Below are 16,271 nucleotides of genomic sequence, written 5' to 3' on the forward strand. Positions count from 1 at the left end.
GGAAGGTAGGCAGTTCTCCCCTACCTGTCAGGTTCTCACTGCTCACCAGAGGACACTGGTATCTCTTGAACAAGGCTGGGGGTCTCCCCTCCCCAGCACTGTAAGGGTAATTACTTTATTTAACGTCTCAATCCATAGGACAAAACAGCCCCCATTAACCAGCTCCTAGCCAAGCTAGGTCCTTCGCAAACCGTAGCCGTGAAGGTCGATGGAATACCCTAGAATCCTAGGCAACACCTCCAAGGCAAACTCAGCATCCGCGGGAAAACCTGAGACTTATGCGTCGGTGGTGGGGAGGGGGACACTATAGGGCACTCCGGTCACACACAGGCCACAAGACCCTAAAGGCTTCACTGGCCAAAGCAGCACCCTGAGGATGTGACGCGCCAGCGCCTTCGCTGCTAGTGCCCCCAGCTGTACCCAGAGCTGCCGCATTGGTCTCGTGATGGACCTGGTCACGCCTCGGGCACGCCCCCGCCTGTGCCCATTGGCCAAGTCGGGTTCTGGAGGCGGAGCATTTACCCGGCCTTGGCCTGGCCGGAGAACCCCGGGAGGCGGAGGCCGAGGCGGCGGCGGCTGCAGAGCCATGGTTGGTGACGCGCGGCCTTCTGGGGTTCGCCCCGGCGGCTGCCGGGGCGCGGTAGAATCCCGGACGAGCTTCCGCGCGCCGCGGCCACCGCTCCCGCCTCTCTCCTTCCTCTTCGTTTTGTTCCTAGCGGCGCCCTGCGCTTGGGCGGCGGGATACAAGGTAAGCGCGGCCCGCTAGCGGAAATGTACAAGAGCCATAGTGAAGCTTCCAGTAGAGTCCGGAGGTGTGAGTGGGTCTGTTTTGTGGGTGCCCAGTGAATGGTTGCTAATATGACAGTGTGATCTGGTTCATGCTTTGTGTTACTGAGAACACTGGCTGTGTTAGTCTGAGAACGGAGCTGTCTGTGTCTGTCTCTTGCTTCTGTGGGTTGGCTTACCTGGACTTTGCAAGCATTCACATGAGCGGGCTGTAAGTGTGATGGGGACTGGTTGAGAGTTGGAAGTCAGCTGCCTGAAGTTCTAACCTGGCTTCTCCACTTGCTGGCTGTGTTACCTTGGCCAAGTCACTTCACTTCTCTGATCCTCTGTATTCTCATCTGAAAACTGGAGATAATGTTGCCCTCAGGTCCCAGGGTGGCTGCTTGGTATTAACAAATTATTGATAAACATTAGCTACTACTAGTATTTCCTCAGGGCATGCACGAGAGGTGCTCTGAGAAGTTCTGTCAATTGGGAAGTACATCTATGGCACAACTATGTGTGTCCTTCTTGGGGGAGCCCATCCCCACCTAAGTCACTTGCTTCTGGATCAAAACTTGCCTTATATCCTCCCAACTCCCTACTGCAGCCTGCCTCTTAACCTTGGGGTTACTGACAGAGTGAGGTGTGTTTGGGGTCCCTGTGCAGACATGCCCAAAGGTGAAGCCAGACATGCTGAATGTACACCTGGTGCCTCACACACACGATGATGTCGGCTGGCTCAAGACGGTGGACCAGTACTTTTACGGCAGTGAGTAGGGGAGGGTGGGGAGTGACCCCTGGGACTCCCATGGTCCCGCAGAGCCCTTCAAATTCCTTTTCAGGCCTGGACAATCAGGGTGGGGCAACACCCAGCTTGGGCTCCTGTGTCTAAGAATGTTTCCCTTGGCTTGCTGATTCCTGATTGCCTGACCCCTGTGCCCACAGTCTACAATAACATCCAGCAGGCGGGCGTACAGTACATCCTAGACTCCGTCATCTCTTCCTTGCTGGCGGATCCCACCCGCCGCTTCATCTATGTGGAAATTGCCTTCTTCTCGCGTTGGTGGCACCAGCAGACAAATGCAACACAGAAAATCGTGCGGGACCTGGTGCGCCAGGGTGAGCCTCCCCTCAGGAAGTGAAAAGAGGAAGCCCAGCCCAGCTGCTATCTCTAGCACCCTGGCTTCTGAGATTTTATCTTGCCATGTGCAGCCTCTATGTGGCTGCACCTGCCTGGAATTTCCCTTTTCTGGAGAACTCCTAAACATCCTGTAAGACCCCACCTCCAGTGAATCCTCTAGAAAGCTTGCTGTGCAAGGGGGCCTTCTGTTCCATAGCTCACTTAGACTGGCCTGAGAGTGACCCCTGACCCTTCTCCTCTCAGGCCTGGTCATTTAGGCAGGTCTCGTCCCTGGCATCACCAACCCTGGCCCCACTCCTGGCCCTGACAACTGACTCGGACTTTTCCCCTCCCGGCACAGGACGCCTAGAGTTTGCCAACGGTGGCTGGGTGATGAACGATGAGGCGACCACTCACTACGGAGCCATCATCGACCAGATGACACTCGGGCTGCGCTTCCTGGAGGAGACGTTCGGCAGCGACGGGCGCCCCCGTGTGGCCTGGCACATCGACCCATTCGGCCACTCTCGGGAGCAAGCCTCACTGTTCGCTCAGGTTTTCAGATCTCTTGGGCCCGCCCCTTTATTCTTTCTGACTCCTCCTCTGTCATCCAAGTCCCGCCCCTTTCTGCAGGTTCACCGGAACCAGGCCCTACCCCTGGCCCTCTCGCCGCTTAAGACCCTGCCTCTTGGGTGACCTGTGAATTCCATTCTTTTTTTGCTCTGGCCTTGGCTCTGCTCTGTCCTAGCCTAGGTTGACCCTCATCACTTATCCCCATACACCCCAGCCTCCCTTGTCCAGCTGAGTCTTCCCCCTCCCCTGATTCCACCCAGTTTGTTCTGATCCTGGCTCTTGGCCAAGCTGGCTGGCTGGTTAGGGCCTGCGGTTTTTCAGCCGGCTTCATTACCTGTGCCATGACCATCCCCCTTCCCTTGCTAAGCTGCGGAAGGGGGAATGGCTCCTAGACCTGGGGAAGGTGGAGGTGGGTTGTAGCGTTGGACTTGCTCTCTCCCGGCGCTCCCGCAGAGCTTCTGACCTTCCCCAACCTTTGAAATGAACTGGAGGGCCTCCCTGGTCTTTGACTTGGTTTTTCTCCCTGTGCTTGAGAGGTTGGTGGTTGGTGATGAGAGGACTGGTCCCTTACTCCTCCTGCCCTCTCTTGTTTTCCCAACCCACTCATCATCCTGCCCCATCTCCAGATGGGTTTTGACGGCTTCTTCTTTGGACGCCTGGATTATCAAGACAAGAAAGTGCGGGAAACGGCGTTGCAGATGGAGCAGGTGTGGCGGGCCAGCGCCAGCCTGAAGCCTCCCACCGCCGACCTCTTCACCAGTAAGGTGGCAGAGTGGAAAGAGGGCCGCCCCCGTGCTCAGAAGGGCCCTGGGCTTGATTTATAGTCTGCTATCATTGTCTTAAAATTCTTAGTAGTTTATGAACATGGGCCCACCATTTGCAGTTTGCACTGGGCTTGGCAAATTCTGAAATCCATCCCTGGTGAGGCCTGGTAGGTCTAGGGGCCATGACCACCCCCTGAGCCTAATGTGGTCCGCAGGTGTGCTCCCCAACATGTACAGCCCGCCAGAAGGTCTGTGCTGGGACATGCTGTGTGCCGACAAGCCCTTTGTGGAGGACGTGCGCAGCCCGGAGTACAACGCAAAGGAGCTGGTCCATCACTTCCTGAAGTTGGCCACTGACCAGGTAACCGGGTGTCCAGAACCTATGCCTCTAGTGTACATGCACTGGGCCCTTCCATCAGCCCAGACAGTCCCCAACATTTCCTCACCTTCACTGGGGGAAGGTAAAATTCCATTCACCATCACCATACCTTGTTCCTGGATTTGTGTGCATTTCTGATTAGGAAGGTGGACCCCTTCGCCAGAGCACATCCCCACCATGTTTGCTAGACAGCATGGCACAGGACCTCAGTACCCATGTCTGGGTGGTAGGCCCAAGAGAATTCCTCAACCGCTTGTGGCTCTTTTTCTGTGTGTCCCTCCGCTCCCATGTGACACACTTCCACCCCTACCACCCATGCTTCTGTGCACTCACATTCTTTTTATTTTTTAAAAAATAATTTTATTCATTTATTTTTGGCTGTTCTGGGTCTTCGTTCCTGTGCGGACATTTTTCTAGTTTCAGCAAGTGGGGGCTAATCTCTAGTTGTGATACTTGGGCTTCTCATTTCGGCGGCTTCTGTTGTTGTGGAGCATGGGCTCTAAGGCTCTTGAGCTTCAGTAGTTGCAGCTCCCAGGCTCTAGAGCACAGGCTCAATAGTTGTGGTGCAGGGCTTAGTTGTTCTGAGGCATGTGGGTTCTTCCCAGATCAGGGATCGAACCCATGTCTTCTGCATTGGCAGGCAGAGTCTTTACCACTGAGCCACCAGGGAAGCCCTGTGTGTTCACATTCTTGACCACATATATACCAAGACACAGCTGTTCACAGGGGTGGCCCAGGACACCCTAGCCTGAGGATACCCCCATCTTGCTTGCAGGGTAAGCTCTACCGTACCAAACACACTGTGATGACCATGGGCTCAGACTTCCAGTACGAGAATGCCAACATGTGGTTCAAAAATCTTGACAAGCTCATCCAGTTGGTCAATGCCCAGGTGAGTGTGCCTGCCCCGTGGGCACCTGTATTTGTATCCCAGGGCCTTGGGTCACATACATTATCTATAGGTGGTATCTTAGTTTTTTTATATTTTAATAAGCTATCACAAACTTAGTGGCTTAAAACAACAGCAAGCATATTACCTTACAATTCTGTAGGTCACAAGTCTGACATGGGTCTCACTGGGCTAAAATCAAGATGTCAGCAGGGCTGTGTTCTTCTGGAAGCTCTAGGGGAAAGTCTCCTTGCCTCATCCAGCTTCTAGAGGCTGTCCACATTCCTTGGTTCACGGCATCCTCCTCCATCTTCAAAGCCAGCAAGGTAGCAGCTGTCTGCCTCTGTTATCATATCTTTTTTTCTCACTCTTACTTCTTTACCCTCCCTCTTCCACTTTAAGATAACTTTGTGATTACATTGGGCCCGCTAGATAATCCAGGATAATGTTTTAAAGTCAGCTGATTAACAGCCTTAATTCTGCAGTTTTAATTCCCTTTTACCATGTAACCTAACAGTCACAGGTTCTGGGGAGCAGGACGTGGACATCTTTGGGTGGCCATTATTCTGCTTACCAAGGAGGTGTTGTTGTGGCCCCTGTAAATGGCCTGTGGCAGTGTGGGCAGGCAGTCCCTCTCCCGTTAGCACAGAACCTCATATCCCCTGTCCCATCACTTCCATCCCCAGAATTGTCTACTGGCACCATCTTTAATGTCTTCACTTTTTACCACCCGCTGCACTGCTGTTTCACCAAAAACAGTTCTCAGCTCTGTCGCCAAAGGCCTTCCAGATGACATTTCCCAGTCCTCCCCAAGCCCCTGGTCTCTGAGGAGCTTTCAACATCTTGACCACTTCCTCCTGCAAATACCTATGTTCCTAGCTACCAGGAGTTCATAGTGTCATACTTGGTTTTTCTCCTGCTTACTCGTTCACACACTTCATTGACATCTTCATTACTGGAGATGAAGTTCCTTTGTTCAAAGCCTGATTTTTCCACTTACTGACTCTGTGACCTTGAGTAATGTTTTTCAGCACTCAGTGCTTCAATTTTCTTATCTAGGAAATGGGCACAGTGGTGGTTCCCACCTGATAGGGCTATTTTCTTTTTAAAAAAATGTTTATTGGAGTAGAGTTGATTTATAATGTTGTGTTAATTTCAGGTATACAGCAAAGTGAATCAGTTTTACATATACATATCCACATTTTAAAATTTTTTTATTTTTGAGGCAAGGAATACAGCTTTATTCAGAAAGCCGTCTGACCGAGAAGATGGCAGACGAATGTCTCGAAATAACCTTGTCAAGGGCTGGATGCCAGTTTCTTTCATAGAGTCAGAGAGAGAAGCAATAAGAAACTAAAGTCAAAGGCAGAATAGAGAGGGAGTAGCAGTATATCCACTCTGTTTTAGGTTCTTTTCCCATATAGGTCACTACAGAGTATTGAGTAGAGTTCCCTGTGCTATACAGCAGGTCCTTATTAGTTATCTATTTTACAGACAGTAGTTAAGATGAAAGTTTAATGAGCTTGCACAGACCAATAGAACAGCGCCAGGTAAATAATAAGTGTTAGGATTGTTTATTATTATTACTTGGGGCTGAAAAACTTCTGTTTCTTCTTTGAGACACCAGTTGCAATGTCTTTTTCTCCAGGAATCCTTCACTAGGCCCTAGTTGGAGAGCTTGCTTTTTCCTCTGGGCTCACAGGACTGCCCACAAATATCTGTGATGTTACATCTAGACTGAATGTAGTCAACTGACCAGTCTCTCTCCTCTGCCCTTGGCTATGAATTCCATGAGGGCAGGGCTGGCTGCTGGTTATAGATTGTGTCCACAATCTTGAGCATATTAAGGAATTGTTTGTTGAGTGAACATTGTGTGTAAATGTGTATATGAGTGTTTGTTCAGCAATGTATTAATAGAAATGTGTTTGCATATAAAGTCATGAAGTCCTGTGCATTTCCCTCATTCACTCAAATGTTTATTTTTTAAATTGAAGTGTAGATGATTTACAGGGCTTCCCAGGTGGCAGGCTAGTGGTAAAGAGTCCACCTGCCAATGCAGGAGACGTAAGAGACATGGGTTCTATACCTGGGTCGGGAAGATCCCTTGGAGGAGAACATGGCAACCCACTCTAGTATTCTTGCTCAGAGAATCCCATGGACAGAGGAGCCTGGTGCGCTACAGTCCATAGGATCAGAAAGAGTTGGACATGAGTGAAGTGCCTTAGCAAGCACATATTGATTTACAATATTGTGTTAGCTTCACGTATACAGCAAAATGATTCAGTTATATCTATATATTGTTTCAGATTATTTTCTGCTATAGGTTATTATAAGACACTAAATACAGTAAATCCTTGTTGCTTTCTAGTGTATGTATAGTTTGTATCTGATAATCCCGTACTCCTAGTTTATCCCTTCCCCCCTTCCTTTCCTGTTAGGTGAACATAAATTTGTTTTCTATACCTTTAAGGCTGTTTTCTATATAGATTCCCTTGTATTATTTTTTAGAGTCCACATATAAGTGATATCATATGGTATCTGTCTTTCTCTGACTTACTTCACTAAGTATAATGTTCTCTAGGTCATTCAAGTGTTTACTGAGCACCTACTGGGTACAAGGCACTGGGGACACAACTTGAGCAGAACAAACATCCTTTAACTCATGGAGGTCACCTTGTTCCTCTACCTCCCTCAGTTGAAAGTGAGCCTTCATTCATTATAACAGTTGTGTCATTTGGCAATAATCTTGCAGTGCTGATAAATTATTATTCCTCCCCTAGAATGTCATATATTTCATTTCTCCATGCAAGTTTTAAGTAATAAAATTGGAATTATTGAAAGTTTAGTAAAATCTCAGGTTTATTCTTGCATCCCTGAATTTGTTTCCAGGCCAGGCTGGTAATTAGCTTCGGCCAATATTCATTTTCACACTTAGCCATTGGCTTGTACTCTAACTGTGTATTTAAAAAAAGAGAGAAACTTTGAACCAACCGGATGCACGAATGTGTGTGCCTGTGTTTGTGTGCATGTGCACACCTGTGGCCCACCCGGGAAGGGCTCCTGAGGGCTCACATAGGCACACCTCCCCTCAGCAACAGGCCAACGGGAGCCGCGTCAATGTTCTCTACTCCACTCCGGCCTGTTACCTCTGGGAGCTGAACAAGGCCAAACTCAACTGGTATTTGGGGGGACTGGGGAGCCTCGGGGGGTTGGCATGCCCTGTGCGTCGTGGCCCTGCCCCCAGTGTCTCTGCTGCTGCAGGTCAGTGAAAAAGGATGACTTCTTCCCCTACGCTGATGGCCCCCACATGTTCTGGACCGGTTACTTTTCCAGCCGGCCTGCCCTCAAACGCTACGAGCGCCTCAGCTATAATTTCCTGCAGGTAGGTGGACGCCAGGCTCCAGGGGCTGGCCCAGGGGTCCTGACAGGACTGGTGCCCCAATATACCACCTGCTCCACAGGTGTGCAACCAGCTGGAGGCGCTGGCGGGTCCGGCAGCCAACGTGGGACCCTATGGCTCCGGGGACAGTGCACCCCTCAGTAGGTGTCCGGCGGGCGAGGGGACAGCAGGGTGGGACTAAGCTGGACTCCGGACTTCTGCTGCCCCTTGCTTGAAGCCTTTAAGAACCCAGCCTGCCCGTGCAAGACTTTTCGCGTGTCCTTGGGGTCTGGGCCGAGAGTCCTGCGGAGACCTCACTCAGGCTCACCGTCTGCCTACAGATGAGGCAATGGCGGTGCTCCAGCACCACGATGCAGTCAGTGGTACCTCCCGGCAGCACGTGGCTGACGATTATGCCCGCCAGCTTTCAGAAGGCTGGAGGCCTTGTCAGGTGCGAGGGTGGAGCCTGGGGGAGGCGGAGACAGGAAGGGACGGCCTGGAAACGGGGTAGGGTGGGGGCGGACCTAGGAAGGGGCGTGGTCGAAAAACCAACAGAGTGGCCGCCAGAAGGGCTCGTGGGCGGGGCTTGTGGAAGGAGGGACTGAGAGAGGCAGGGGCGGGGCTGAGAGCGGGATCGCGAGGAGAACGGCAGGGGCGTCCAGGGTGGACCTTTTGCTTTACACGCCTCCCCAGGTTCTCATGAGCAATGCGCTGGCGCATCTCAGTGGCTTGAAGGAGGACTTCGCTTTTTGTCGCAAGCTCAACATCAGCATTTGTCCGCTCACCCAGACAGCAGAAAGAGTGAGCCGGCCTGGAGCGGGAGAGGCGGGGCCGGGGGCAGATCCCGTGGGTGGTGGGTGGAACGAGAACCAGAGAAACCTCTGGGCCGGGTGAAAAGGAGGAGGGGCTGATGGGCTCAGCTGGTTACTGAGCACTCGGGGGCAAGATATTTGAGGGCTCAGTGAAGCTGGGGCAGGACGGGGACCAATGCACCACTTGGAGGCTTGACTCACCCAGGGACCTTGCTGCACACGTGGGTGGGTTTGCAGAAGGCCTGTTGTGACCCGTGTCTGCTCTGAACATCCCACCCCAGTTCCAGGTGATCGTTTATAACCCCCTAGGGCGGAAAGTGGACTGGATGGTGCGGCTACCTGTCAGCAAACACGTCTACCTCGTGAGGGACCCCGGTGGCAAAGCTGTGCCCAGCGATGTGAGCCCATTTCCACAAATATTTCTTCCTGTATAGCACACTTGATGAATACCTACCCCCTTGGAAACCTCCTGCCATGGGCATTTCTCCTTTACCCCCATGGACATTTCCCCTGAGATTATCTCCCTCCACGGATGTCTTCTCCCATGGACCCCTCCCTTTCAGGGATATCTCCTCCTCCATGAATATCATCTGCCCATTACTGTCTCTTCCTCTAAATACTTTTCCCCTCTGCCCCTTTAAATCATACCCCCTTGGGAACATTCCCCCCCCTTGCCTACGAGTATCTCCCCCTTGTGAATATCTCCCTGTGAAAAAATTTCCTGTTTATGAATATTCTCCTCATCCTGAGGACCTCTCCCTCCTAACCACTTCTTCCCTCCAGAATCTGTTTTTCCCTTCTTCTCCTGTCTCAAGAGTCTCTTTCCACACTTACTCCCTCACTTCTCCCACCTCCTACAGTAGGTCACTCTCCTAGTAGATTTCCCACCTTCTGAATCTTGGAATCTTTTTCCCTTTTTTTTGGCCATGCACCTGGCAAGATCTTAGTTCCCCCACCAGGGATCAAACTCGTGTCCCCTGCAGTGGATGTGGAGTCTAACCACTGGACTGCCAGGGACTTCCCTCTTTGCAATCTTTAACTCAGCATTTCTGACACTCCCACCCTGCCTGACAGTTGTGACTCCTTAACCTCCTCATGTTTGTGTGGTGTGGCTCCATGCATGTCCTCCCAGCTTCTTGACTTGGTTTCCTTCCTCCCTTACCTGAGGTGGTGACCATTCCCAGCTCAGACAGTCAGGAGCTGCTTTTCTCAGCCTTAGTGCCTGCCCTGGGCTTCAGCATCTACTCAGTATCCCAGATGCCTGACCAAAGCCCTCAGAAGTCCTGGTCCCGTGACTTGGTCATCCAGAATGAGGTGAGACCCTATTCAGACCCTGTTCCGTTTCTGGGTGAGTTTTGAGACGTGGCAGTAAGCCACACAGACTGTGGGTCAGTGGGTCTGAAGTTTATGGCCTCGTGTCATCAGGCCTCCATTGTATGTTCTCAGTGTCCTCTCTTGGGGCTCTTATGAGGACCCTTGGGTGACATTTGATAGAAATGTCAGAGCTGATGGAGGTAGGGGTTTGCAAATTCAGTGAGGCATGTCAGAGACATGGAGGAGGTAGCTGTGTGGCCATTTGGGGTAAGAGAGATCCAGGCAGGCAGGGAGCACCCTCAATTGGAAGGGTGTTGGGTGTTCAGGGAACACTCATTGTGACTGAAGCCAGGTGTTGGGGATGGGGGGAGGTGACAAGTCAGATCGTGTGGGCCTTAAGGGCCAGCAGAGGGGAGAACTCTTTTGCTGTGAAGGAATCACAGGAGAAATGGTTGCATTAAGGCTGTTGTAGGTCCTAGCATTAGCCTTTGTGGGTCCCTCCTTCCAGAGAAAAATGCTAAAAATTATATTTCATGATAGTATGAATATGAATAGTAACCATGAGACTTCGACCTGATGTATTCATTATTACTTCATTCAAGTTTTCTTCTGATCCTAAAAGAAATTGAGATTTATACATTTCCATGGGCCCTAAAAATCTTGGGTGCTGGCCTTGTGGTTCCTCTTTCAGTTGCACAAGCAGCCTGGGTCCCAAGCAGATGGGGAAGGAAAGGCCATGGAGGCGGGGAGAAGTGGTCAGATTAAGGATAAGGTAGAAAATGGAGCTGTTAGAATTTGCTAACAGTGATGCAGAATGAGAGAGAGAGAGGAGGGAAGGGTGGGTGGATCTTATTTTCCCCACCCGGGATTGAACACTCTCCCTCTACCATGCAAGTTGGGAGTCTAAATCATCTGTCTGCCAGGGAATTCCCACTTTGCAGTCTTTAATTCAGCATTTCAGAAACGTGATCCTTCCTGCCCAACACCAGTGTTTGCTCCTGAGCTCTGGGAAGAGCCATTAGCTGAAGTGATGGTCATTAATGCCTGTCCACCCTTTCCTGCCCAGTACCTCCGGGCTAGGTTTGACCCTGACACAGGGCTCTTGATGGAATTGGAGAACCTGGAGCAGAATCTCTTGCTGCCTGTTCGCCAAGCCTTCTATTGGTGAGAGAGGACCACGAGGGTGGGGGGGCGGGGCGTGGTGTGAGCAGAGCTGAGGTCCCTTGTCTGACTCTCACCTGCCCTGGCCCCAGGTACAACGCCAGTACAGGTAACAATCTAAGCTCCCAGGCCTCCGGCGCCTACATCTTCAGACCCAACCAGAACAAACCACTGTTCGTGAGCCGCTGGGCTCAGACCCACCTTGTGAAGGTCAGGGGGCCAAGAGTGGGCACTTGGGGACAGGGCGTGTGGGGTGGGGTGCATGTGGAGGGTAATGTGCCTTATGAGGGGTGGTGGGGAGGATTTACATCTCCAACAGATAAGAAGGCTAAGAGCAGAGGGGAATACTTGAGGATTGTCACACAGGGTTGATAGTCATAGCTGGTTGTATGACAGTTATGCCATGGAGGCCTATAGAAAGGCATTTCACGTCTGTCGTGGGGATCAAGATTGTACTTAGCTTTGAAACTGGTGGTAGGCTGTTCCTGTTTGGCCCCTGAATGTGCAGAGTCAGGTGTAACTGCCTGAAAATTTCATCAGGGATCTGTGATAGGAAGGGATTTTATCTAGGGTGATTTGAGGGTTCACTCTTGGATAGGGCTTGGGTGATTCTCACTTAGAATGGATATCTGAGGGTGCATCTAGTTGGAATCAGCGGCTCATGCTTGCAGGTTTCCTGAGGCATCTCACTGATGTTTCCTCTTAGGGAGGGAGTGGGGCAGGTGATGGCAAGTCTCATATGAGTGAATACCCGCATACCTGGGTCACTGTGTTAGGATACAGTTTTGCCTGTTGTAACAGTTACTCAAATAACCATGCCTAAAACAAGATGGAAGTTTCTTTTCATCTAATAGAAAGTCTAGGCAGGTGGGATCATCCAATAATCATCTATGTCCCTTCTATCTTATTTTTTATTATTTTGGCTGAGCTGCACATGGCATGTGGGATATTAGTTCCCCAACCAGAGATTGAACCTGTGCCCCCTGCAGCGGAAGTACAGAGTCTTAACCTCTGAACTGCCAGCAAAGTCCTCCTTTCTAACTTAACTGCTCTGCCTTCTGTACATTCACCTTCCACTTCATGGCCTAAGATGGCTGCTCAAGCTCCAGCCATCACATTTACATTTGAGCCAGTGGAAGAGAGGAAGGGGCAAGGAAGTTTGTTCGTAACACTTTGATCAGTTTCCAGTAGGCAAACATGGTCACACAGCTACTGCAAGCCTCAGGGAGGACTGAAAAATACAGTCTATTCCAGGAAGCCATGTGCAAATCCTACTCTAAGGAGGGGAGATAGGGTAATGGTGGGGCTTCCCAGGTGGCACTAGTGGTAAAGAACCCACCTGCCAATGCAGGAAACGTAAGAGATGTGGGTTTGATCCCTGGGTTGGGAAGATCCCCCGGAGGAAGGCATGGCTACCCACTCCAGTATTCTTGCCTAGAGAATCCCATGGACAGAGGAGCCTAGTGGGCTATAGTCCGTAGGGTTGCAAAGAGTTTATATACAACTGAAACGACTTAGCACACATGCACGGGCAGCAAGAATGTATGCCAAACTCAAAAAAAACTTACATGGCAATGACTGAAGTATAAAGTGTGGGCATCACACCTAAGCAGGTAGGGAAGGTGGGTCGGGCTCCAAAGCTATTAGTGGGGTTGACCCTGACGTAGGCCTTTGTGATCTTCACAGCTGGGGTAGACATTTGCAGGGCTCACCTCTGCTCAGGTGCATGCTTACACCTGCTCCCACTCCCATGTGCCCACAGGCATCCTTGGTGCAGGAAGTACACCAGAACTTCTCAGCCTGGTGTTCCCAGGTGATTCGCCTGTATCCCAGACAACGGCACCTGGAGCTGGAGTGGACAGTGGGGCCAATACCTGTGGGGTGAGCGGGGTTGGGGGCTGGGGGAAGGGCAAAGTGAGGTTAAAGTGAAGCTCACCACCTTGCCATCCCATCGGGTATAGAGACGGCTGGGGGAAGGAGGTCATCAGTCGCTTTGACACTGGATTGGCGACAGGTGGACTCTTCTACACTGACAGCAATGGCCGGGAGATCCTGGAGAGGAGGTGGAGAGACTGGGGGCATCGAGGGGTGGTCTGTGGTATGCTGGGGCCCAGGGCGGTGAGGGGGCATCTGCTGATCCTAATGACTGTGGGAGGGAGAGGATGAAGGAGGAGTGGGTGAGTGGGGGGAGGGGAGCCAGACTCCAGGCCTGATCAAATCCCACCCCACCCCAGGCGGGATTATAGACCTACCTGGAAGCTGAACCAGACTGAACCCGTGGCTGGAAATTACTATCCAGTCAACAGCCGCATTTACATCACGGTACCCATCCCCCACCCTGCTCCCCACTTCTTCCTGACACCCCTTTACAGAGTGGAGTTCACCTGTTCTTGACATCTCCCAACTGTCCTCAGCAGTCTCCACCGTCCCTGTGGGGCCTGCCTGGGAGCCGGGGCTGGCCAGCAGTGCAGCCCCTCACTCACCCTTTACCCCCCAGGATGGGAACATGCAGCTGACTGTGCTGACTGACCGGTCCCAGGGGGGCAGTAGCCTGACAGATGGCTCCTTGGAACTCATGGTTAGTGGCCTGAGCCCCCATCTAAGTCAGGGTCCTTCCACCAGTTCCCTTCCTGCCCTCTACAGCACCTTGAAGCTAGTTTCTTTTGCTAGGTGCACCCCTCTGTTTGTGGTCCCCGCTAAGCTGAACTCTCCATTCCTCTGTGAGACATTGACTACGTGCTTTTATGCAATCCCTACCCAGACCTCCCCTCCAGGCCCTGATTTGCCCTGTGCCTGCCCCCATTAGATCCTTACCGCCCTCTGCCCTAGCCCGTCGTTAGGTCGGATCCCCACGTTTACATGGGACCCCCTACGTTCCCTTCATCCTCAACTGTTCCCCCAAATATTCTTTTTTTTCCCCTTGAAATCCCCACATACTTTCACCCGGTTCCCGGGCCAGAAATTGGCTACAGGAACCCTCACTCTCTCTTGGTCACTCTCCCCGCAGGTGCACCGAAGGCTGCTGAAGGACGATGCACGCGGAGTTGGGGAGCCGCTGAACAGGGAGGGGTCGGGGCTTTGGGTGCGAGGGCGTCACCTTGTGCTGTTGGATAAGAAGGGGACTGCGGCCGCCAGCCACCGGTTACAGGCGGAGATGGAGGTCCTGGCCCCGCAGGTGGTGCTGGCTCCAGGTGGCGGGGCGCGGTATCGCCTCGAGAGAGCCCCACGCACGCAGGTGAGGAGCTGCGGGGCTGGCAGAAAGAGGACCCTAAGGAAGCCTGCGGAGGGAGGGGCGGGGTTGAGGGCGGGTTTTTCTAGGTTTAACTGAGACCTACCTCGCCAGTTCCTACTGGTCCTGGGGAGGACATAAGCGAATCATGTTCGCTTAGCTCAGCGCGGTCACCCCAGCAGTCTCGGCCCAACCCTCTCACACACAACGTCTCTCTCCCGGCTTCAGCCCAGTCCTAACTCTGTCAGGGAAGAGAACCGTTCTGCCGCTAACCTGGTACCGCCCGGTCCCCTCATTGGCTCAGTCTTCCCAGTCCTGGCTGAGCCCCGCCTCCTGAGCGCGGGCCAAGGCCCGCCCCTCTGCGCTGAATCTCCGCCTCCTGAAGCCTCAGCCCCGCCCCTCCCAGCTCAGCCCCGCCCCGCCCCGCGCTTTCCTTCAGTTCTCAGGGCTCCGCCGGGAGCTGCCACCCTCAGTACGTCTGCTCACATTGGCCCGCTGGGGCCGGGAGACGCTGCTGCTGCGCTTAGAGCACCAGTTCGCCGTAGGGGAGGACTCGGGCCGCAACTTGAGCGCCCCGGTGACCCTGGACTTGATGGTGAGGACAGAGGTGGGAAGGCGACTGGGGAGAGGAGGGAGGGGGAACCCCGCTTTGTCTCAACTCATCCGGGCCCCTTCACTGCCCGCAGAACTTGTTCTCCGCCTTCACCATCACCCACCTGCGGGAGACCACGCTGGCGGCCAACCAGCTCCTGGCCTACGCCTCCAGGCTCCAGTGGACAACAGACACGGGTAGGCGCCTGCCCGGAGCGGGGATGGGAGGGTGGGAGGCAGTGTGGGAGGTGCGAGAATGTTGACCAGGTCCAGGTATAGAGCTTGGAGGGTCTGAGTCAGTCGGTGTTCAGATTTAGGTAAGGGAGTGATGTGGCTCGACGGGCCTTGGGGGTGGGACTTGTGGGTGTGAGGACAGTGCCCAGGCACTGCGGAAAGATTCGAGCATCTGGCGGTGGTATCTAGGCTCTGGGACACAGTTGAAGGGTCTGGGAGTGAGGGCCTGGGGAAAGATTTAAGGCGGTATGTTTGTGTTCAGGGGAGGGCGCACAGAGGGTGTTCAGGCGGAGGAAGTCTGCACCCCTCACGTCTCCGCCCCACCTCCCCAGGCCCCACACCCCATCCTCCTCCTTCCCGTCTGGTCTCCGCCACCATCACGCTGCATCCCATGGAAATCCGTACCTTCTTGGCTTCGGTCCAATGGGAAGAGGACGGCTAGACCCAACTGGATACAAGATGCCCCGCTGCGAGCCTGAATTCTCTCTCCTCCGGGGACGGAGCTAACTCTCCCCCTTCTCCTGTTGCTGTCGCTACCACCAGTGAAAGCCATTAAAATGTCACTACCAAGACTCAAGTCAAGGTGTGACTGAGTGTGGGTTTCCTTTTTTTTTTTTGAGGGCAATGGAATTTATGATCCAGAAAGGTCAGCATGGGCTTCCCAGGTGGCACAGTGGTAAGAATCTGTCTGCCAATGCAGGAGACATGGGTTCGATCCTAGGTCGGGAAGATCCCTGGAGTGGGAAATGGTAACCTGCTCTAGTAGTCTTCTCTGGAAAATTCCATGGACAGAGGACCCCAGCTGGATACAGTCCATGGGGTCACAAAGAGTTGGACATGACTGAGTGACTAAACACAAAAACACGAGGTCAGCAAATCCTAGCTGACCCTTGACCCGAGTCCTTTCGGGAAGGCCATTTGCTGGCCTGAATTCTCAGACCATAGTCGACACAGTTCGCATCCCAGCCCACCCACCACACCATCCTCCACTCCTGCTTCACTCTTCCATCCCCTAGGGCTGTGACACAGCTGTGTTTTTGTTTATTTTTTATTTTTTC

At 52.7% G+C, this 16,271-nt stretch overlaps 1 protein-coding gene across 2 annotated transcripts; it reads left to right on the forward strand.

The window, feature by feature from the left end:
• The first annotated feature begins 555 nt into the window (after positions 1-555).
• On the forward strand, positions 556-15,771 carry MAN2B1 (mannosidase alpha class 2B member 1). Of its 2 annotated transcripts, none has more exons than XM_068979672.1 (24): positions 556-748; positions 1,435-1,537; positions 1,714-1,887; positions 2,250-2,443; positions 3,088-3,220; positions 3,441-3,586; positions 4,380-4,496; positions 7,586-7,671; positions 7,755-7,875; positions 7,955-8,033; positions 8,214-8,323; positions 8,566-8,673; positions 8,966-9,082; positions 9,852-9,998; positions 11,065-11,162; positions 11,252-11,369; positions 12,922-13,040; positions 13,121-13,222; positions 13,394-13,481; positions 13,657-13,737; positions 14,167-14,394; positions 14,828-14,983; positions 15,075-15,177; positions 15,546-15,771. In XM_068979672.1, the coding sequence occupies exons 1-24, from the start codon at positions 587-589 to the stop codon at positions 15,653-15,655; spliced, it is 3,000 nt and encodes a 999-aa protein (XP_068835773.1). In that variant the 5' UTR covers positions 556-586; the 3' UTR covers positions 15,656-15,771. The 2 variants fall into 2 exon arrangements, with proteins under 2 accessions (XP_068835773.1, XP_068835774.1); XM_068979673.1 differs by having other exon boundaries at positions 7,592-7,671.
• Positions 15,772-16,271: the final 500 nt, after the last annotated feature.

Source organism: Capricornis sumatraensis, chromosome 9, assembly GCF_032405125.1.
Source record: "Capricornis sumatraensis isolate serow.1 chromosome 9, serow.2, whole genome shotgun sequence".
Classification (NCBI taxonomy): domain Eukaryota; kingdom Metazoa; phylum Chordata; class Mammalia; order Artiodactyla; family Bovidae; genus Capricornis; species Capricornis sumatraensis.

What these genes read in the sequence shown, in the direction of transcription:
- MAN2B1 (XM_068979672.1), top strand. Translation starts at nt 587, where the DNA reads ATGGTTGGTGACGCGCGGCCTTCTGGGGTTCGCCCCGGCGGCTGCCGG. An exon ending in AACAAGGCCAAACTCAACTG is followed by an intron (nt 7,672 to 7,754) that starts GTATTTGGGGGG and finishes CTGCTGCTGCAG; the next exon opens with GTCAGTGAAAAAGGATGACT. An exon ending in ATGGCTCCTTGGAACTCATG is followed by an intron (nt 13,738 to 14,166) that starts GTTAGTGGCCTG and finishes CTCTCCCCGCAG; the next exon opens with GTGCACCGAAGGCTGCTGAA.